This window comes from Pelophylax lessonae (genome assembly GCF_965119305.1).
Source record: "Pelophylax lessonae genome assembly, chromosome: 11".
Taxonomy (NCBI): domain Eukaryota; kingdom Metazoa; phylum Chordata; class Amphibia; order Anura; family Ranidae; genus Pelophylax; species Pelophylax lessonae.
In genome coordinates, this window is record NC_138778.1 from 64,954,510 (window position 1) to 64,978,187 (window position 23,678).

The 23,678-nt window shown below is 45.2% G+C and overlaps 1 protein-coding gene across 1 annotated transcript in view; it reads right to left on the bottom strand.

The window, feature by feature from the left end:
- Positions 1-23,678, bottom strand: part of MFSD11 (major facilitator superfamily domain containing 11) — a 153,844-nt gene that overhangs the window by 119,658 nt on the left and 10,508 nt on the right. Inside the window, exons 2-5 of the mRNA XM_082271200.1 lie at positions 21,936-22,084; positions 11,808-11,863; positions 10,923-11,030; positions 4,150-4,229 (exon numbers count right to left, since the gene is read on the bottom strand). Of these exons, the coding sequence (XP_082127326.1) occupies positions 4,150-4,229; positions 10,923-11,030; positions 11,808-11,863; positions 21,936-22,031 (340 nt within the window). The 5' untranslated portion in view covers positions 22,032-22,084. The remainder of the gene's footprint in view (positions 1-4,149; positions 4,230-10,922; positions 11,031-11,807; positions 11,864-21,935; positions 22,085-23,678) is intronic.

The following is a 23,678-nucleotide window of genomic DNA, read 5'->3' on the forward strand; positions in this document are numbered from 1 at the left end:
ACACACACACACACACACACACACACACACACACACACACACATACACACAGCTCAACAAAAATTTAAGGAACACTTTGAAAACACATCAGATTTCAATGGGGAAAAATATCATGCTGGATATCTATACAAATGATATGTAATGGGTAATGTGTTAGGAACAAAAAGGATGCCATATCGTTTGATGAAAATTATCAACCTACAGAGGGCTGAATTCAAAGGCTCCCCAAAAATCAAAGTGAAAAAACGATGCAGCAGGCTAGTCCATTTTTCTGAAATTTCATTGCAGCAACTCAAAATGCTACTCAGTTAGTATGGCCCCCCACATGCTTGAATGAATGCCTGAAAACGTAGAGCATTCTCCTAGTGAGATGGTGTCCTGGGGTATTTCCTCTCAGATCTGGACCAGGGCATCACTGAGCTCCTTAACCAGTTGCCGACCGGGCCATAGCCAAAAGGCGGCTACAGCGTGGTCGTCTAGTTCTGGGAGGGCGTACATGGGGCGCGCACACGGGAGTGTCCGTGCTCACCGGGTCCCGGGGACCCGACGCATCACGGATCGTGGTAAAGGGCCAATGAGAGCGCTCCTTTAACACGTGATTGCTCCGTCCAATGACGGAGCGATCACTTCACAACAAACCGGCACATGTCCGGTTCATTTCTCTCCTCTCACACTGTACACAGCAATCGGTACAGCGTGCGAGGAGAGGAGAGAAACTGCAGCCTCCTCTGCCTCAATCATGCCCCATCCGTGCCCCATCCAGGCCTAATCCGTGCCCCATCCATGCCACCTAAGTGCTCATCAATGCCACATCCATGCTCATCCATGCCTGCCCATGCCACCTCAGTGCTCATCCATGCCACATCTGTGCTCATCCATGCCACATCAGTGCCACATCAGTGCCATGTCAATGTCACATCCATGCCATGTCAACGCCACATCCGTGCCATGTCAACGCCACATCCGTGCCATGTCAACGCCACATCAGGGAGCTCATCTGTGCCACATCCATGCCATGTCAGGGAGCTCATCTGTGCCACATCCATGCCACATCCATGCCACGTCAGGGCCAATCCATGCCACGTCCATCCCACGTCAGTGCTCATCAGTGCAACATCCATGCCACCTCAGTGCTCATCCGGGCCACATCAGTGCCACTACAATGCTTATCAGTGCCCTACAGTGCCTCACAAAATTGCAATGGGAAGTCAGGAAATGACGATGCTCCCTGCATGTTGGGCCTCTGTATGTGGCCAGGCTGTGGAAAAGTGTCACATATGTGGTATCGCTATACTCAGGAGTAGCAGCAGAATGTATTTTGGGGTGTGATTTTTTGCCATGTACATGCTATTTGTTAGAAATGTCTTATAAATGGACAACTTTGTGTAAAAAAATAAAAAAAAATAAAAAAAAAAAAAAAAATGCGTTTTGGTTTTCTTTCCACATTTTCCAAAAACTTGTGGAAAAAAATGACATGTTCAAAAGACTCATTATGCCTCCTAGATTAGGTTTTGGGGAGTTTTCTTTCCAAAATGGGGTCATTTTGTGGGCATTTCCATTGTCCTGGTGTGATAGGTCATCAGAAAAATTGTGTGTGTAATTTTTGCTTCTACTCTGCATGTGGTCAGGCTGTGGTCAGGCTGTGGAAAAGTCTCACACGTGGTATCGCCATACTCAGAGGAGTAGCAGAATGTATTTTGGGGTGTAGTTGCAAGTATGCCTGTACAGTGTGTGAGAAATAACTTTGTAATATGACCATTTTGTGAAAAATAATTCTTTTTTTTTTAAATCTTCATTTTGCAAAGAATTGTGGGAAAAAATTACAACTTCAAAAAACTCACCATGCCTCTTTCTAAATACCTTGGAATGTCTAATTTCCAAAAAGGGGTCATTTGGGGGGTATTTGTACTGCCCTGGCTTGTTAGGGTCTCAAGAAATGAGATAGGCCGTCAGTACATCAGGTGTGATCAATTTTCAATGATCGGTACCATAGCTTATATACTTATTTGGGTTATTTTTACTAAAGATATGTAGCAGTATAAATTTTGGCCAAAATTTATGAAGAAAAAAAATGACTAAATTTGCAAAATTTAAAACCGAAACAAAGAAAAATGCATTTTTTTTTTTTACAAAATTTTCGGTCTTTTTTCATTTGTAAAAAAAAAAACAAACAATTATGATTAAATACCACCAAAAGAAAGCTCTGTTTGTGTGAAAAAAGGACACAAATTTCATATGGGGACAGTGTTGCATGAGTAATTGTCATTCAAAATGTGAGAGCACTGAAAGCTGAAAATTGGTCTGGTTAGGAAGGGGGTTTAAGTGACCAGTGGGTAAGTGGTTAACAGACTGAGGTACAACCTGGCGGTGTCAGATGGACAAAACAATGTCCCAGAGGTGTTCTATTGGATTTAGGTCAGGAGATCGTGGGGTCCATTCAATGGTATCCTTTCCTTCATCCTCCAGAAACTGGCTGCATACTCCCCCCACATGAGCCTGGGTATGGTCGTGCACCAGGAGCAACCCAGGACCCACTGCACCAGTGTAAGGTCTGATAATGGGTCCAAGGATTTCATCCTGATACATAATGGCAGTCAGGGTGCCATTGTCTAGCCTGTAGAGGTCTGTGCATCCCTCCATGGATATGCCTCCAAAGACCATCACTGACCCACCACCAAACCGGTCATGCTGAACGATGTTACAGGCAGCATAATGTTCTCCACGGCTTCTGCAGACCCTTTCAAGACTGTCCCATGTGCTCAGGGTGAACTTGCTTTTATCTGTAAAAAGCACAGGGCACCAGTGGCTGACCTGCCAATTCTTGTGTTCAATGGCAAATGCCAATCGAGCTCCACGGTGCCTGGAAGTGAGCACAGGGCATACTAGAGGACGTCAGGCCTTCAGGCCACCCTCATGAAGTCTATTTCTGATTGTTTGGTCAGAGACACTCACACCAGTGGCCTGCTGGAGGTCATTTTGTAGGGCTCTGGCAGTTCTCATCCTGTTGCTCCTTGCACAAAGAAGCAGGTACCGGTCCTGCTGATGGGTTAAGGATCTTCTACAGCCCTATCCAGCTCTCCTAGATTAACTGACTGTCTCCTTAATATCCTCCATGCTTTTGAGACTGTGCCGGGCGACACAGCAAACCTTTTAGCAAAGGCACGTATTAAGGTGTCATTCTGGAGGAGTTAAGACTGCCTGTGCAACCTTTAAGGTCAAGGTATTGCCTCATGCCATCAGTAGTGACACTGACACTAGCCAAATGCAAAACTAGTAAAAAACAGTCAGAAGAGAGGAGTAGAGGGGAAAAAACGTTGGTAGCCTTCACCCGTAAAACCATTCCTGTTTTGGAGGGCATCTCATTGTTGCCTATCTAGTGCGCCGGTTAATTTCATTAACACCAAAGTAGTGGAGACTGATTAACAACCCTCTCTGCTACTTAACTGACCAGATCAATATCCCAGGAGTTTAATCGACTTGATGCTATACTTTGATTAAAAAAAGTGTTCCTTTAATTTTGTTGAATATATATATATATATATATATATATATATATATATATACACATATACACACATATACACACACACATACATATATACATACATACACAGCTGTGAAAATGGCCAGCAAACAGTGCCAGCATGCAATCTGCCACATTCAAGATTTGTCCATCCACACTGTGGTACCATAATGGCAGAATTTAAGATTTTTTTTTTTTTAATTCAGCCTTAGGCTCCGTTCACACTTGAGTGATTTTCTGCTTTAAGCTTGTAGCTCTAAAAACGCTCATCAAGCCAAATCGCATTTATTTCAATGACCCCTGTTCACATATGAGCTTTCTGGCGCCTGATGCAAAACACCCATCGCTCAAAACAGTACATGAGCTTTTTGCCAGATTACAAGCATTTATTGGCCCCAAAGACTTCAACAGAAATTCCTGACTTGAGCGTTTGGTTGCTCGTTTTCTGTTCAAACTGCAGCTCTATACCCCTAGTTTCCTCTCCTTTACCTAGTGCTTTCTGTTGGCAAAAAAAGCCTGAAAAACTTCAGTAAAGTCGCTATGCTCTGATGTGAATGAAGCCTAAGGGTATGGCCACTTTAGGGTTGGAGAAGCACATATTTTAAATAAAAGCAGAAAAGTCTCACCAGCAGCAGCAATCCCGATTAAAACAGATAACGTGTAAAATGACCAGGTGTATGGCTGGATGAACATTGCAATATAGGCACTAAAAGAAAACAGAAGACAGTATGAATAATAATAATAATAATAATACATGTTTTCCTGTTTTGTTTGGCTTCTACCATATGCAGCAAGGTAACTGTATGCTTTCCTATGCCCATTTCAAAATGGAACACATGAGATAAACGCCATGGAAATGTAAAACGATCCATACATACAGAGAGGGTAAAATAAGTATTGAACATGTCACCATTTTTCTAGGTAAATATATTTCTAAAGGTGCTATTGACATGAAATTTTCACCACATGTCAGTAACAACCCATGCAATCCAAACATATAGAGAGAGACCAAAACAAATAAGTTCAGGAATTGGGTTGTGTGTAAAATAAATGAAAAGACACAGGGAAAAAGTATTGAACATGCTAACTGTATAAACTCAGATCTTTAGTTCTTTCTTTTGGATTCAAGTCAGGTGATTGGCTGGGCCATTCCAGCAGCTTTATTTTCTTTGAAAACCAATTAACAGTTTCCTTGACTTTGTGTTTGGGGGATCATTGTCTTGTTGACATTTCCACTAGATGGCAGCAATTTTTTTCCATTCAACTTTTCTTCAATGATATGAATTTTGCCAGTACGGTATGCTGAAAAACCATCTCCACACCATGATGTTCCCACGTCCAAACTTCACTGTTAGTATGGTGTTTGTGGGGTGATGTGCAGTGCCATTTGACAGATGGTGTGTATTATGGCGTCCAAAGAGTTACATTTTGGTCCCATCTGACCAAACTATATTCTATACACAGGCTTGTCTAAATGTTGGGCAGCAAACTTAACAAGCTTCAACGGGCTTTTTCTTCAGCAATGTAGTATTGCGTGGCGAGCGTGCATACAGGTCATGGCAATTAAGTGCATTACTTATGGTTTTCTATGAAGCAATTGTACCAGCTAATTCCAGGTCTTTCTAAAAGGTCTCCACATTGGTCCTTGGCTCTTTGACAACTTCAGATAATTCTTTTCACTCCTCTGTCAGAAATCTTGCGAGGAGCACCTGGTCGTAGCCGATTTATGGTGAAATTTTCTTTCCACTTCTGGACTATGGCCCCAACAGTGCTTACATTCACAAGTTTAGAAATCATTCTGTAATGAATGTCATCAGTATGTTTTGCAACAAGGTTGCAAAGGTTTTGAGAGAGACTTTGTTTTTAACCATCATGAGATGTTCTTGTGTGACACATTGGTGCTGAGACCCTTTCTTATAGGCCATTAGTTGAAAATGAACCAGCTGATATTAATTTGCACCGGCAGAGCACTTGCAGGGGCAGGATTGCTTTCTAAATACTGATAGATTTCAGTTGGTGTCTTGGCTTTTCATGCCTTTTTGCACCTCCCTTTTGTCATGCGTTCAATACTTTTTCCCTGTGCCATTCCATTTTATTACCCAAAACTTAATCTCCGAATGTATTTGTTTTGGTTTATTTGTATGTATGGATTGCATGGGTTGTTAAAATTGCATGTCAATAGCACCTTTAGAAATATATTTACCAAGAAAAATAATATCTTACCATAAAATCTTTTTCTCTGATGTCCATTTAATGATGCAGCCTCATCTTCATGAGCTGTGCTGGGTTTTGCTGCCACCTGCTGGAGTAGTCTAGGCAGTACGTTAGTACAAAGTTTTAGCATATACACGCCCACAGGGCTGTTCCTCCAGACATATCCCTCACAGACACAGCCCAGCACATCAGTTTAGTTGCAGGCAGTGAAGGCAAAAAAAAAAAAAAATAATAATAAAATAAAAAACATCCCCAATTCAGATTGGAGGGTGCTGCGTCTGTCGATGGACATCAGAAAAAAAAGATTTTACGGCAAGATCTTAAAAAAAAAAAAAACTTATTTTCTCTATCGCCCATTGACACACACAGCCTCATTTTCATGAGCTGTGTGGGATGTCCCAAAGCAGTGTAGGCATGAGGGGTGGGAAAATGCAACCAAAAAGTAACAACTCCAAAAGGCTAAACCTAGCCAACTGGGTAACACGAAGCTCAACCAAAACAACATGAGCTCACCCAGGTAAAATACCCCTAATAGATTAAGAAAAAAAAAAAATTTGCTTATGAAACAGCAGCCTGAAAAACCTTGCGGCCAAAAGAGGCATCCAAAGAAGCCAACAAATGCACCTTGTAAAATTTGGTAAAGGTGTGCACAGACAACCTCTTGTACAACCGAGGCCTGATGGCGAAAAGCCCAAGAAGCACTCAGCGCTGTAGTAAAATGAGCCTTCACAGGGAAAGGAGGAACCTGACCCTTGAGTGAATAAGCCTGAACAACCGTCTGCCTGATCCATCTAGAAATGGTCGCAGCGGACGCAGCCAAATCTTTGCGAGGACCTTCCGGAAGGACAGAGTCAGAGTTTCTAAAGGACTCAGTAACCGTCAGCTAAACCTTTATTGCCCGAACCACATCCAGAGACTGCAAGGCAATCTCCCTGGGATGCTTAGGCTTAGGACATAAGGAAGGCAACACAATGTCTTCCTTAAAATGAAAATCTGACACCACCTTAGGGAGAAAAAAAAAAAAAAAGACGGTTTTGGCAGAAGGACCCCTTTATCCCTGTGGACTACCAAATAAGGCAGACAGGATAACGCCGCCAACTCAAACCCTGCGAGCAGATGTGATAGCCACTAGGAAGGCAACCTTCTGTGACAAGGAAAGCAGTGAAATCTCCCCAATATTCTCTTTTGAAGAACAGACAAAACCAGATTGAGATAACACGGTGGCAACGCAACGGAGGATCTCCTCGGAGGAGCCAGATGCCGCACCCCCTGAATGAAAGTGCGAATCAAGCTATTAGTAACCAATGGACGTTGGAAGTAAATAGCCAAGGCCAATACCTGGCCCTGGATAGTACCCAACGCCAAGTGCTGCTCAACCCCTTTTTGTAAAAAGGCCAAAACCCTAGCTATTGAAAACAAGCAAAGGTGCAGTTGCAGCGATTCACACCATGAAATGTACGATTTCCCACCATGAAATGTACGATTTCCACGTACGATGATAGATCTTCCTGGAAGTCGACTTCCTGGCCTTCAAAAGAGTTGGAATCACCGAGTCAAAGAGACCTACCTCTATGCTTTAACACCCTGCTTTTAACAGCCAAGCCGTTAAAGCCAGCAACTGTAAAGCAGGATGAAAGATCGTTCCCTTGAGAAAGTAGATCTTCCCGTAGAGTTAGATGCCATGGAGGATCCACGACCATTTTTACCAGCTCTGTGTACCAAGACCGCCGAGGCCAGTCTGGTGCCACCAGAACGACCGGAATTCCTTCCATCGCTACCCGGCGAAGAAATTGCAGCAGGAGTACAAGCGGAGGAAAGGCATAAAATCAGCCGATACTGGCTCCATGGAGCCACCAGAGTGTCTGTGGCATCCGCCAGAATATCCCAAGACCTGGCCGCAAACCGCTGAACTTTTCTGTTGAGGTATGATGCAAACAGATCCGCCACTGGGCACACAGGAGATTAAAACCCCTCCAAATGAAGGGACCATTACCCTTGATCCAACACCTGACGACTCAGGTAATCCGCCTGACAACTCTCCACACCCAGAATATGGACTGCGGAAAGAGACAGAACATTGGCTTCCGTCCAAATCAGAATCACGGCCACCTCCCTGGCCGCCAGAGCACTCCTGGTGCCGCCTTGAAGATTGATGTAAGCCACGGCCGTGGCATGGTCTGACTGAATCCGAACCAAAGAGCCACGTAGCCGTCTCGTCCAGTGAAGCAGGCAGAGCTTGATTGCTCTCTGCTCCAGAATATTGCTCGGCAAGGAAGACTCCTCCGATGCCCAAATCCCCTAGGCACAGAGCTTCCGCAGCACTCCACCCCAGCCTGATAGGCTGGCGTCCGTGGTGACCACCTGTTCAAAACACCGGCGGGAAGGACTTGCCCTGGCACAGGACAGGAGGCTGGAGCCACCAAGAAAGAGCAGCCTTTGTAAGATGGCTCAAGGGAATCTTCTGGTCCAACGACTGAGGATCTCGGTTCCATTTTGCCAGAATCTTCTTTAGCAAGGATCTCAAGTAAGACTGAGCAAATGGTACTGCTTTGAAGGTCAAAACCATCAGACCCAGCGCCCGCAACCTGACTGCTTTTTGCAGCTTCTGAAGTTTTCCAGGGGGAGAAAGACCCTCGCCAAAGCAGAGTCGAGAGTCAGCCCCAGATAAGTGACCCGTACTGAAGGAGTCAGAGCAGATTTTTTTATATTGATCATCCACCCGAAATCGTGAAGGGTCTGAATCGCAATAGAGATGTTGCCCAGCAGATCCGAGTGGGAGCGAGATACCCCGCTGACATAATGCCAGCACTGGGGCCAGGACCTTGGTAAATACTTTGGGAGCTGAGGCGAGACCAAAGGGTAACACCACAAATTGAAAGTGCTCCTCTGACACCGCAAAGCAGAGGAATCGCTGGTCTCCCATTCAAAATGGGGACGCAGAGATACGCATCTGAGATCGATGGAGGCCAGAAAATTCCCCTGATTCAATGATGCCACCACTGACCGAATGGACTCCATGTGAAACTTCTGCACCCACACAAAGCGGTTCAGAGCCTTGAGGTCCAAAATTGGGAGCACCTTGCCCTCTTTTCTTGGCACAGGTTTGAATAGAAACCTTGAGAGCGTTCCTGCTGAGGAACCGGCACAATCACCCCTTGAGCCAGGAGTACCCGGAACAAATCAGTTCGCGAACCCAATTGTCCTGAATGAAGGAAGTCAAAGGTTCCTGAAAGAAGCGCAGGCGTCCCCCCACCACTGAGCTGGGTGAGGGAGCCCCTTCATGCTGAAGAGGACTTGTCAGCAGCGCCTGACTGACCAACCTTGGGCTGGCCCCAATGCTTTTTAGCCCCTCCAGAAGCTCTGAACGGCTTACCTTTTTCTTGCGCCCCCCGGAAGCACAAAAAACCGCTTGTGAGCAGAAAAAGAAGGACCCCACTTAGTACGGGGAGGCTTACCTTTGGAGGATTCAGGAAGAAGAATACTCTTCCCCCCAGTCAAGCCCTTGATCAACTCATCCAATGAGTCGCCAAAGAAACGCTCTCCTAGAAAGCTAGGGCCTTCTGAGAAGCTTGGTCAGCCAACCAGCTCTTCAGCCAAACCATGCTTCTCAAGGCAATGCCCACGGCCGAAACCCTGGCCACCAGGGGAGCCGCATCCAAAGACGCATCACACAGGGAACACCAGAGCCTGTATCACCTGGTCCAACAGTTCGAGCTGTTTCAGAGGAACAGTTTTGAGGTCCAAAGACTCCCGCAAACCCCTAATCCACTTCGTCACCGTCTGCGAGACTAAAACAGACACAAACACCGGTTTCAAAATGGAACCCGCCAACACGTGAAGATTCCACCCACCTATCCACCGGGTCCGTAAAGACTGAGAAATCTTCCACAGGCACAAGGGTAGATTTGTTTAATCTGGAAAAAGGATGGTCCACTTTAGGTGGCACCGTCCAATGGTTGGAGACCTTTTCAGCAAAAGGATACCGGCGTTTAAAGCGTTTTGGCACTAACACGTGCTTAACGCACTGATATTGGTCATTCACAATATCGTGAAAAGTGTCGGAACAAGGGAAAACCCTGCCAGCTTTCTGAGACTTTTGGGAGCCAAAAGCCACCCGCATCCCTGCCGGCGTGGGCTTATCAGCCAATTTTAAAGTGTCCCGTACTGAAATAATCAGGGCTTCCACTAAAGCGCGTTCCCGGTCTGCAGCTGAGGAAGACAGGTACTCTTCACCATCTGACTGCGAGGACACCGACCCCTCAGGTAGGGGAGCGCCTGGGGCAACCTCTTCAGCCTCAGAGGACACCTCCATAGATGGAGAAGGCTGTTTTCAGCTATCAACCTTTTTCATGACTAAATTAACTCGCCAGGCTTTCCATAGCTACTGAAAACGCAGCCAGCGACTGCCAGCGACAGGACTGTCTGGGAGTTGCACAGAGTGGGTCTGAGGGTGATATCACAGTTTGGGACTCCATATTGCAATTTGCAAAAACCGGAGTACTGTCGCTTTAAGAGCGCCGATCACGGCATCCACCACCGAACACAGCGGTCTGCAGGGAACTCCTTAAACTAAACTGACAGTAGAATGTGCAAGGATACGTCTGCAGTACTGTGCCACCTCAGACAAACCGTCCTGATCGTTTCCAGCAGCATGGAGAGAAAGATAGGAAGTGACCTCAGCCAGCAGCAGGAAACAAATGCACAGGAAGTGACATCGCCCGAGGAAAGGTCACGCTGCTCAGCATAGCACAAGAGCTACACAAAAATGGTTGCCCATACAGATCAATAGGAAGCTCAGTGAAAGTGGCTGCCCCACCATACAAGTCTATAGGGAAAAATTCACATTGCCCACACTTAAGATGGCGGCGCCCACAGTGAGCCATGCGGCCAGGGAACGGACCGTCACATGGAGGCCTCAGGAACCACAACAGGAACCAGCAAGCTCAAGGTACCATGTCTGACAGTCACCGGCTGTCTGCTCAGTGAAGACTGAGAACTGGGCAATCAGTCTTTGATTGCTCAGTTCTCCATCTTAGCAGCAGCGGCATCCACCTAGATGAGTCAATTTATTATTTTTACTTTTCTTTTACTTTTCTTTTAAGTTTAATGGTTGATGGTTGATTCTGCTATAGAGCACTATTATCATATTAAATACAATTGTAATATTTCAATAGTAGTTACTCACCTATAAAATAAACCACTTGCGAACATTGAAAGTTGACAGCCAATCAAGGCAACTACAGAAGGAGCTATAAGATTGGAAGCGGAGAACACTCCATATATGATGGCCATGCTGTGAACAGAAAACAAAAATATGTCTCATGTATGCAGTAGCATTCTAAAAACAGACATCTTTTTAGCTCACAAAAAAGGAAATCTACTTCCTCCCCAGTGCACCATATACAGTACATTTTCCCATTAATCACAGTGTAAAAACCTGTTCTCCCAGAAGAAGGGGTAAACAACTCTTTAGACAACAAAGTTACACTGAAGGACCAGAGCTTTGCAGTCATATATGACTGCAAAGAAAGATGGGAAGAGAGGCATTTACATTGTGATAAACGCTAAAATGGACAATAGGGAAGAAACATTTTTAAGTAGGTTTATTTTTTTGAAGTGATCTAAGAGTTTATTTTAAAGGCCTGCGTGGATGGGCTTGTTTTAAAAGACTAATTCAACTCGCTTTTGACCAGCTAAAAGAACTACAGAAATAATTTGACAGGTGTATTTGAACCGCAGCAGACCTCCTGACCTGTAAGCTGCTTTTGCATTCCCACAGATTTGAATGGGAAAAGCAGCTCTGATGCCAACATGGTAAGGTATCCTAAATGAACATCCTGACTTAGTACAGTTACAGTGTTGGCTGGACGTCATTAACAGTTCCCTTTGCCGATTTCACTTGTTGAAAGGGTCCGCTCGTTAACTTTTTTTTTTCCTATCACACCAGCAGGGTAATAAAAGCACTTTACAATCCTTGCTAGCAACAAGTTATCTTTTTAAATGGCCTAAATGACCACTTCCTTTACTATAAATTTCAGATGGTGTCCTCTTTGGATGACATTTCACATACCTTGTGTAACCACTGCCCTGGAATTCTGTGTTATTCAAACTGGAGATAACGGTTTGCTGTGGGGGGAAGCAAGAAAAAAATATATTATACAGAGCTTAAAATGGAAGAACATTTTCATTCTGCACTAGTCTCAAATCACTAAGCGGTCAGGGGGCACCTTCTTTTAATAATAAAGTCTTAGTATAATGTTTCTTCGTTCCTTATGTTAAAACATACAGTTCTATGTAGTTTAACGGATACTGTAAAATCCTTTTCTCGGATGTTCATTGACGGACACAGCTCCAGATCTTCCTGACCCTTGGGTTTATGCTGCCCCCTACAGGAGTAGGACGCTAGGCGTAAAAAAGTTTACCTATGCCTAGAAGGATGTCCCAGGGGGTATACTTCCACTTCCTGCTACAGTTCTTCAGTTTTGTAACAAGCAGTGTCAGAAGAACATAAAACCCAACCCAATAGAGGGGCGGGTGCTGTGTCAGTCAAAGAAAATCAGAGAAATGGATTTTACGGTAAGACAAAAATCCAGTTTTCTCCTTCGTTCATTGAAGGACACATCTCGACATCTTGACCCTTGGGACGTCCCAAAGCAGTATCAACATGAGGAGTGGGAAGAACACATCAAGAAAACACTTTCCAAAGGATAAACATAGCCAAAAAGGAACTAGAGCTCTCCTGACAAAAAAACACCCTCAGAGGACTAATCCTCTCCAACAGCGGCCTGCAAAACCTTGCGGCCAAAAGAAGCATCTGCAGATGCCAACACATCCACCTTATAAAATTTTGGGAAAGTGTGCATGGATGAGCACGTGGCTGCCTTTGCAAACCTGCACCTCCGACGCCTGATGCCGGAAGGCCCAAGAGGGACTAAGCGCCCTCGTAGAATGCGCCTTAACAGGGAAAAGAGAATCCCGACCCTAATGGAATAGGCCTGCACCACCGTCTGCCTAATCCATTTAGAAATGGTAACAGCAGACGCGACCAGCCCCTTACAGGGTCCATCCGTAAGGACAAAGAGAATCCAATTTTCGGAATGACTCAGTCACTGTCAGGTACTTCCTGATTGCCCGAACCACATCCAAAGAATGTAAGGCAATCTCTTTAGGATGCTTAGGACACAAGGAAGGCAACACAATGTCTTCATTTAAATGGAAACCAGAGACGACTTTAGGAAGGAACTGGCAGAGACTAAGCACCACTTGGTCTCTGTGAATCACAAAAACAAGCACAAAACAACGCAGCCAACTCAAGACACCCTGCACGCAGAAGTAATAGCCACCAAGGCTTATCTTCTGTGACCGTAAGCAGAGAAACCTCACAAATAATTTTCAAAAGGCGATTTCTGAAGAACTGACAGCACCAAATTGAAATCCCATGGAGGCAACAGAGATCTCACCAGGGAGATCTCACCCCCCCCCCCCCCCGAGACTAACAAGCAATGTACGCCCTCCAGACTAGATAAATCTTCCTAGTAGGAGATTTTCTAGCTTTTAACAGCATAGGAATCACTGATTTAGACACCCCTCTATCCTCCAGCACCTGGCTTTCAACAGCCAAGCCGTTAAAGCCAGCGACTGTAAAGCAGGATGCAAGATCGGTCCTTGAGGTCCCTGAAGATCTTCCCTGAGAGGAAGTCTCCAAAGGACATCGGTGACCATCCACACTAGGTCTGCATACCGGGGACTTGAGGCAAGTCCCGAGCCACTAGGATTGCCGGAATCCCTTCCGCTTTGATTTCACAGGAGTCTTGGCAGAAAAGTTATCGGGGGAAATGCGTACATCAGACGATACTGGCCCAAAGGAGCCACCAGAGCGTCTATGGAGTCGGCCAGAGGATCCCGAGACCTTGCTACGAACTCTGCACCTTCCTGTTGAGACGAGAGGCCAACAAGTCCACATCAGGAGTCCCCCATCGGAGACACAGTCGATGAAACACTTCCTGGTAGAGACACCATTCTCCCTGATCCAACATCTGCGACTGATGTAGTCTGCCTGCCAATTTTCTACGCCTGGAATATGCACAGCAGAGATGGCTGGAATGAACCGTTTTGCCCACCTTAGAATGCCGGCTACTTCTCGGGCCGCTAGGACAAATTTGGTACCCTCTTGATGTTTGACATAAGCCACGGCCATGGCATTGTCCGATTGAATCCTTACCGGCACCCTTGAAGACAAACCGTCCATTGGGTCAGGCAAAGCCTGATCGCCAAAATATCCAGGATGTTAATCGGCAGACTGGACTCTTTCAGAGTCCAAACCCCCTGAGCGCAATCCGTGCCCAAGACACCTCCCCACCCAGGCAGGCTGGCATCCATGGTGACCACCGTCCAGTACAAGGATTTGCCCTGTTGAAGCGCCGGAGAGCAGAGCCACCAGATCAGGGATCCCCTTGTAACCCGGCTCAACAGGATCAGATTGTCCAGAGACTGTGGGTTCTTGTTCCATTTGGCAAGAATCTGCTTTTGCAGAGATCTGGTATGGAACTGAGCAAACTGAACCGCCTCGAAGGTGGAGACCATCAAGCCCAGCACTTGCATACAAGTCCTGAGAGATGACAACAGGAGCCGTATCGCATCCTGCAACTTCTGGAGTTGAAACACCCGGGCTGAGGCCGTGTCCAGGGTTAGGCCCAGCTTGGTGGACGGGACCAGAAAAGCATTTTTGGAAATTCCTCTCCGATCCAAACTCTTGCAAAATATGCACCAAAATGTTCAGGCTGTCTTTTAAGGCATTTGGAGACTCTGCTCGCAGAAGGAGGATGCCCAAGTACCCCAGTACTGCAATCCCATTCTGCCTTAGCAATGCTAACCCCGAGGGCCAAAACTTTTGCGAACACCCGAGGAGCTGAGGCGAGACCAAAGGGTAATGCCACCAATTGATAGTGCTCCTCGCACACGGCAAAGCGAAGGAAACGCTGATGTCTGACAATAATTGGGAGATGAAGGTAAGCACTAAGCATCCTTGATATTGATAGAGGCCAGGAAGCTCCCCCGATGAAGGGATGCCACTACCATGCGAATAGACTCCATTCTAAATTTCTGAACCCGCACAAAGCGGTTCAAGGCCTTGAAGTCCAGAATTGGACGGACCTTTCCTTCCTTCCTTGGAACAGTAAATAGGTTTGAATAAAACCCCTGAAAGTGTTCCAATTCCGGGAACAGGTACAATGACCCACTGTGAAAGCAGATACTGTACCGCCCCAAAAAGACCACGTAGGCAATCTGGAGCCAAACTCAGGTTGGAAGGGATGAACCTTGCCGGAGGTAAGGACCAGAACTCGATCTTGTAGCCAGACAAAATCAACACGTGGTCCCATTTGTTTTGAATCAAGGAGGTCCAGATACGGTGAGGGCGCCCCTTCAGGCAGAAGCGGGCTTGTCTGTGGTCCCCGAGGAGCCCGCTCTCGACTTACCAGGCCAGAGCGGCCTTCTGGAACCCCCTGCGGGGTCACGAGCGGATTTGATCACGAAGGACGAAAGGACTGCTTATGGGCCACGTTTGAAACGAGACTCTTTGCTCCTGGTAGTCTGTGGAAGCAGAGTACTCTTACCTCCAGTAAGACCCTTTATGATCTCTTCCATGGAAGCTCAGAACAAGCGGTCTCCTACAAAAGGGAGATCAGTCAATACTTTCTTGGAAGCCTGGTCCGCAGACCCGTATTTAAGCCATATCATGCGGCGAAGAGTCACCACGGTCACAGACACCCTACAGGCTAAGGGGGCCGCATTCAGAGATGCATCACAGATATACTGCAACCCCTGGACCAACTGGTCCGCCAGCTCAGGAGGGGACTGTCCCCCTTCCAAATCTTGACACAGGTTAAGGTCTGTGAAACCAAGGTTAAGGCAAAAACCGGCCGCAGAATGAAACCGGCCATGGTAAAAAAGGTATTGGACCAGAGATTCAGCTCTCTTGTCAAAAAGGTCCTTAAAGGACGAAGAGTCCTCCACAGTTTATTCAACCTGGAAACCTGTGAGTCCATCACAGGTGGTACTGTCAGGTTCTGTAACATCGACTCTTTAAAAAGATACCTTCTTGCGAAACATTTAGGGACCCTGACAGTGTGTTTTGGGGAACCCCACTGACTCGAGACAACTTGTCAAAATAGGCGGAACAGGGCTCTGCGGGTACCAAATTGCACCGGCGCAGTCGATGCAGCAGTAGCTGCCTTCTCCGATTTCAAAGTTTCCAGCACTGATACAATCAGCGCATTCATTAGCGCTTTTTCATGCGTGGCTGTAGTGGAAGAGGATCCTCACTATCAGAGCACTCAGGGTACGTGGACGCAGACCCAGTATGGTGACTCGCGTCTGCGGCTACCAAATCAAGTTTAGAATCTGAGGAGACAGAGGATGCAGGTGAAGGCAGAGGACGCTTTTTGCTCGTCCTATTTTGGAGAGCCATATCTACTTTGGACACCAGTGACTGCAGAACCACCGTCATAACAGACAAGGCGGACTGGGACCCCCGCTGGCCCCGGAGCCTCAGAGAGAGTCAGGTGGTGACACGTGCTCCAGGGACTCCATTATAGCCTGGGGACCGCCAGCAAAAAGTGTAAAAATTGCTGTTAAAAATTCCCCCCACCGCTGCACCAGCGGCAACACAAGTCCCAGTGCACCAAATACCTATAACAGAAAAAGGGAGCGGTTTAGCACCCACAGGGACTCAGGTGTATGTGGGGGGTGGGGAGGGCTGCTCAACCTCGATAGTCTGGTCAGACCGAATACATAATAAACAGGCAAAAAATTTGGGGGAGCATACCCATGTATTTCCAAAGCTGCTGCAGCTATGAACCAAAAGACATGTATATTAAAAAAGAATAGCGCGCAAATGCAAAAGAAATTACTACCAAATCTGAAGAGAGTCCATAAATAAAAATGGGGGTTTGGTCCCACCATATGGCCATATCGTGCTCAAGCCCACTACTGCGTCAAAGTACCCCATTATCAGTGGGTCCTACACTATCCATGAAAAAGAGATGAATCCAGCCCTTCTAACCCTTGGAGACAACACTCCTTGCTGGGAAAAATTATGGACTCTCTTCAGATTTGGTAGTAATTTCTTTTGCATTTGCGCGCTATTCTTTTTTAATATACATGTCTTTTGGTTCATAGCTGCAGCAGCTTTGGAAATACATGGGTATGCTCCCCCAAATTTTTTGCCTGTTTATTATGTATTCGGTCTGACCAGACTATCGAGGTTGAGCAGCCCTCCCCACCCCCCACATACACCTGTACTCAATCAGTGTCCACCATCAAATGGATATAGGAGGAGTCCCCTGTAGTGCATTTGCACATTTTTCCCAGCAAGGAGTGTTGTCTCCAAGGGTTAGAAGGGCTGGATTCATCTCTTTTTCATGGATAGTGTAGGACCCACTGATAATGGGGTACTTTGACGCAGTAGTGGGCTTGAGCACGATATGGCCATATGGTGGGACCAAACCCCCATTTTTATTTATGGACTCTCTTCAGATTTGGTAGTAATTTCTTTTGCATTTGCGCGCTATTCTTTTTTAATATACATGTCTTTTGGTTCATAGCTGCAGCAGCTTTGGAAATACATGGGTATGCTCCCCCAAATTTTTTGCCTGTTTATTATGTATTCGGTCTGACCAGACTATCGAGGTTGAGCAGCCCTCCCCACCCCCCACATACACCTGTACGCAATCAGTGTCCACCATCAAATGGATATAGGAGGAGTCCCCTGTAGTGCATTTGCACATTTTTCCCAGCAAGGAGTGTTGTCTCCAAGGGTTAGAAGGGCTGGATTCATCTCTTTTTCATGGATAGTGTAGGACCCACTGATAATGGGGTACTTTGACGCAGTAGTGGGCTTGAGCACGATATGGCCATATGGTGGGACCAAACCCCCATTTTTATTTATGGACTCTCTTCAGATTTGGTAGTAATTTCTTTTGCATTTGCGCGCTATTCTTTTTTAATACCCACAGGGACTCACCACCCCCTCAGATGCAGAGCCAGGCTGTACGCCATGCGGCGATCCAAGAGGAAGAGGAAGTACAGGAACTGCCACTAGAGGCCCACCGCCCCATAGTCGTCAAAAATATGGCCGTTGTGTGAAAGCAATGGAAAACTACAAGAAAATGGCCGCCGGACTACACAAACATGGCGGCTGATTATACATGCAGTCATCCGTGGCAAAATGGTGCCTCTAGGGACTCCCACCAGGACCATTCCCCCCTGTAAAAAACATGTTTTGCACAGCTAGGGGAGCGCCCCCCCGTCCCCCAGCACCCGCTCAACATACCCAAATTAAAAAAAACAGGCATGGCTGCCAATAAAAAACACCAGCAGGGGAGGGGGGACACTACTCACCACATCTTGGGACCGGGAGAGCACCACTCCAGGCAGACCACTGCACCATCTTGAAATAGGGGTGCTGCGGGCCAGAGGTACGCTGCAACTCAGGTCATGACCAGGGCTATGCGTTCTCGCGAGGTGTTTACTCACCAGCCAGCCCCGTCCAGGGGGGCTTTGTCGTGGCCAACCTAGCGCTGAGCTAAGGTTGGGTCGCGCTTGCTGGGCAGACTGGGAAGACCGTAAGGATCTAGGATATCCAGCCCATCGCCCAGTCCGGCAGTTTATTGTAGTTCTAAAAGTAACAGAAAATAATAATAAAAGAAATCCCATTAAAAAAAAAAAAAAAAAAAAAAGAACGTGCTCTTGCTTCCACTTACAGTTCCTTCTGTTAGTGATAAAGACACACTTGTATTTTGAACATTACGGTTCACTCCTCTGCATATACATTTTGAAAGACCTATGGCCGCTGTGCCCACCATAGAAGCACCCACCGGTCTTGTAACTTCCCCACAGTAGTTCTGTTTCAGCCAGCAGTGACTGCTCGCTGCAGTGGGTAGGACGAGGAGGCTCAGATTCCCGATCTGAAAAGCCCACTATAACTACTTAATTTGACTGACATAAGTGTGGGCCATTCATGTACTTTAGATAGAGCCGTTCGCTCTGCCCACACACCCTCAACTTCCCGTGCATTATAGGAAATGTAGTGCCGTTTATCTTCATGGATATGACTTCCAGCTAGAGAGAAAGTCCTCCTCCCTGTGCACAGAATCAGCTTTATTTCTGAGTGAGGGGGACATTAGTGGGACAGAAAAGTAATTCTATATTACAGTATGCCAGTTTTTTTTAATCTTGCCTTATTATTCAAATATTCATTCCCATAGCCCTGCCCTACAACATGTGTTCAGCAATCCTCATCTCACAACTCAGCTATAACCAGATTTCCAATCCTCCATGAAAGTTATAGCAAAAAAGATGGCCTCTTAGTGACTTGTGATTTAACGAACAGATGTGAAGACCAATCTCTGAATTAGAATGCCAGCAGGGTGCAGGTTTTAGAAGACTGTAAAAGTCAACATGACAAAGTTCGGGCTATCACAGGGGTTTACTAAAAAGAATGAAGCTGCTATTCCAGCACTTTTGTGTTAAAATGGTGAATCTTCTTGCTTGCTGATTTGAGGTTTCCAAAGGACAATTACCTCCCCTCATCACCATCTGTTCTTCAGAAAAGCATTACGAAATGCAAATCCTGCAGCCTATTAAACTGTATATTAATAGAGACCAGCAAAGCTCCAGCATGAAGAAGGCCTTACACCCCACACAAGACAAGCAACAATCTTAGTATTGCCTGGGTTTACTGGAGAACCTATTTTTTCTGCCTTTGTAATATCAGTTTGATTTAATTAAAAAATGTAATTGGATATTTAAAAAAAAAAAAACAATTGGGTGTTTTTTATATGTTTATACAATATTGATAATGGAAGACCTAAGCCCCCGTTCACACTGGGGCGACCTGTCAGGCGACCTGGTCGCCTGACAGGTCGCCTTCCATAGAGAAGCTGCGGACCCGTTCTAATAGGAGCGACACAAGTCACTCCCACTTAGAAAAAGGGTCCGGAGCTTCTTTGGGGCGACCCGGAGCGACCTGCATAGACTTCAATGTTATGAAGTCCGTGCCGGCCGCTCCGATGTCGCGGTGCGAGCAGCGCGCCGCGACCTCTGAGGTCGCCCAGCAAAGTAGCTTCGCCCCAGTGTGAACGGGGCCTCAATCTGCATTACATCTGTCAGTATGGCTGCATTCTATCATAGGAAGGAAAATAAGCACTTTTGTGGGCAATGGTTCCCATCAATTCCGGTTTGATGAATAGAAAGCAAGCAACATTTCTACAACAGGGAAAAAGGCAAAGACAACAATAAAAGCAATGGTGTCCAAATAGGGAGATTCTTTTAAAGTTATTGTAAAACAACCTGACACAATAGGAAGTGGGAGGAAATCTCTAATTAGGGCGAGAATCTCACCTTTGTCAACTGTCACCTGAACAGGTGTCCCCACTGAAAGGTTTCCTCTTTATGCCCGTTATGGTGACAGCTGTAAAATTTTGGATTGTCTCCCTCATTTTCCTAAAGGTAGCAAGATGTGGGGCCAGGGTTGGGATTTTAAGGGTACCGTTATATAACTAATAAGAGAGATGTATCTACAAAAATATCTAAAAAGTATATAATTTTATTAATCACATAGAGTGAAAAGAATACAGATACAAATACAAAGACATTACTGTTACAAGATAACATGAAACATCATCATGGTAACAACATAATTGATAAAATATCGTCAGAGATAATTTCCTTGAAATTGTGGACAGGACTAGTCAGAGGTCACAGTCAGTCTGGAGGTGCCAGGACTGGTGTGTGTCCCTCTAGTCAGTCCGATTACCACTACCCGACATGTTTCGCGGTATATACCGCTTCTTCAGGGGTACAAGGGATGTAACTTGATAAAAAGCCACTAAAAAATGACAAAAATAGATACATGGTTATCATACATATACATGTTCGTTTTGCTGTTTCGAATATCAGTGTGTGTCTCAAGTATGGAGCAATTGGCGATAAGCCCCTCCTACTTCTGACACGGGTACGTCATTTATTCGATCACATGGTAGACATTTTACTTACATGAGTATACAGGAAGAATAATCTACACTGGCATGTAGGCCAAGGCATATATATGATACTTCCAGTGGTGGAACTGATGGTTCATGGCAAACGGAGCATAGGCGTCGGTCGTCAAAAATTTTTGCCATGAACCATCAGTTCCACCACTGGAAGTATCATATATATGCCTTGGCCTACATGCCAGTGTAGATTATTCTTCCTGTATACTCATGTAAGTAAAATGTCTACCATGTGATCGAATAAATGACGTACCCGTGTCAGAAGTAGGAGGGGCTTATCGCCAATTGCTCCATACTTGAGACACACACTGATATTCGAAACAGCAAAACGAACATGTATATGTATGTACGCTCATATATGTATGATAACCATGTATCTATTTTTGTCATTTTTTAGTGGCTTTTTATCAAGTTACATCCCTTGTACCCCTGAAGAAGCGGTATATACCGCGAAACATGTCGGGTAGTGGTAATCGGACTGACTAGAGGGACACACACCAGTCCTGGCACCTCCAGACTGACTGTGACCTCTGACTAGTCCTGTCCACAATTTCAAGGAAATTATCTCTGACGATATTTTATCAATTATGTTGTTACCATGATGATGTTTCATGTTATCTTGTAACAGTAATGTCTTTGTATTTGTATCTGTATTCTTTTCACTCTATGTGATTAATAAAATTATATACTTTTTAGATATTTTTGTAGATACATCTCTCTTATTAGTTATATAACGGTACCCTTAAAATCCCAACCCTGGCCCCACATCTTGCTACCTTTCCGAATTCGACTAGGGATGAGGTACCTCAATACCTAATATTAAATCTAATGGGCTAATTTCTCCCTCATTTTCCTACCTGGTGACAAGTGTCACCGGAACAAACCATGTGTGATTCTTTCAAGCAAGGGCACAATCAGCAAAAAAAATAAAAACCCCGACAGGGGTTTTTTACGTTTCCTCATTTTATCCCAAAAAATAAAAATTGGATTTCTGGATCCTTAAATTAAAAACCAACAGAACATATCTATAGGCAAAGGATCAGTTTACCCAAATTAAGACATACAAGTGATAAAAGAACTAACAGGTCTCCTCTGAAACACAATGTGTAAGACGACATTGAGAAGTATTCTTCTTAAAGACATACCGCAACATTGCCACAAGTCTGAAAGGCAGTGAACATGAACATAAAGGCAAAGCCCAAGATGAAGATGTTCAACAGTTTCTTCTGTTCTGGAGTCATGGTTTCTCTTTTAGGATGGTCTCCCTTTAAAAAAAGGAACAGAGGACACAAGCCTGTGCAAAGGGTGAAAGAGAAAAATCGCTATTAGCAATAAATATAAGTTTATCATTTTGCTTTTTTTTTTTTTTTTAAAACAAAATACAGTACAGTAAAACCTTGGATTGCGAGCATAATTCGTTCCGGAAACATGCTTGTAATCCAAAGCACTCTTATATCAAAGCAAATTTCCCCATAAGAAATAATGGAAACTCAGATGATTCGTTCCACAACCATTTATTCATAAGTCCTTCAGTTTATAGTCCATATAAAAAGATTATAGCATTGCGATAGGTTATATAACCATAAAATGTCCATCCACAAATAGCCACTTCCACAAGGGGATAAGAAGCAAAATCCAGTAGGAGCTACAGAGTATCAAAGAGAAGAAAGGCGCCTCTAAGTGTAGCAATATGGTTCCATTTAATGAAGGTACAACATTTAGCAACTCGCATGGTTGATGAATAAAACAGGCACATCTAAGTATGCAGGCATCCGGGGTAAAGCTGTCCACATGGACCATCTTCTGCACCGCCGGCTGCCAGTCTGTAATCCTGACCGGGAAGACCACCCTGCAGTAAAGGGATCTAAAAGCGAGGGGCAGCATGGAAGGGATGACGTAGATGGCGGTGCAGAGGATGGTCTATGTGGACAGCTTTAGCCTGGATGCCTGCATACTTAGATGTGCCTGTTCCAATCATCAACCATGTGAGTTGCTAAATGTTGTACCTTCATTAAATGTAACCATATTGCTACACTTAGAGGCGCCTCTCTTCTCTTTTATACTCAGCTGTGACTTGAAGCTACTTGTATATCAAGACATCGCTTGTAAACCAAGTCAAAATTTATTTGAAAATTTTGCTTGTCTTGCAAAGCGCTCTTAAACCAAGTTACTCTCAAACCAAGGTTTTACTGTATTAGGTTTTTCTTTTGTATTTTTTCCAACATAATAAAAACATTGCGATTTACAGCCTCCCTTAATTTTAATTAGATTTAGTCTGCTCAGATTTTTCATTTCCGGGTACTTCACTCATTAGCAAGTTGATGGGCGGAGGACCATCAACATTCGATTGTAAACCTTAAAATGTTTTTGCTTTAAAACAGCGTGTTATACTGACCTGCCTCGTGCAATGGTTTTGCAGAGAGCAGACCTGAGCTACCTCTTCACAGGCCCCCCCCCCTTCCGCCGCCGGCTCCTCTTCCTCAGCAAGCTATTTGCTATGGGGGCACTTGTGGGTACTCGCTCCAGAGCCCCGCTCTGTGTGTCCATAAAGACACACCGAGCGTGACTTGGCCCCAGAACCAATCCTCATTATCTGTGTTTGACAACAGCAGGAGCTAACAGCTTCCACTGCTTTATCTGTGCCAATGAGGAGGTAGAGAGCTGCTGCTCTCATGCACATCGTTGGATTGAGATCGGGCTCAGGTAAGTATAAGGGTGAACTGGGGGGGGAATCCTGCAGCACAGATGGGTTTTTACCTTTATGCAGAGAATGCATTAAAGTGGTTCTAAAGGCAGAAGATTTTTTGTTTTTGTTTTTTTAATCTTAATGCATTCTATGCATTATGATGAAAATCTTTGTGCAGCATCCCCCCTAATACTTACCTAAG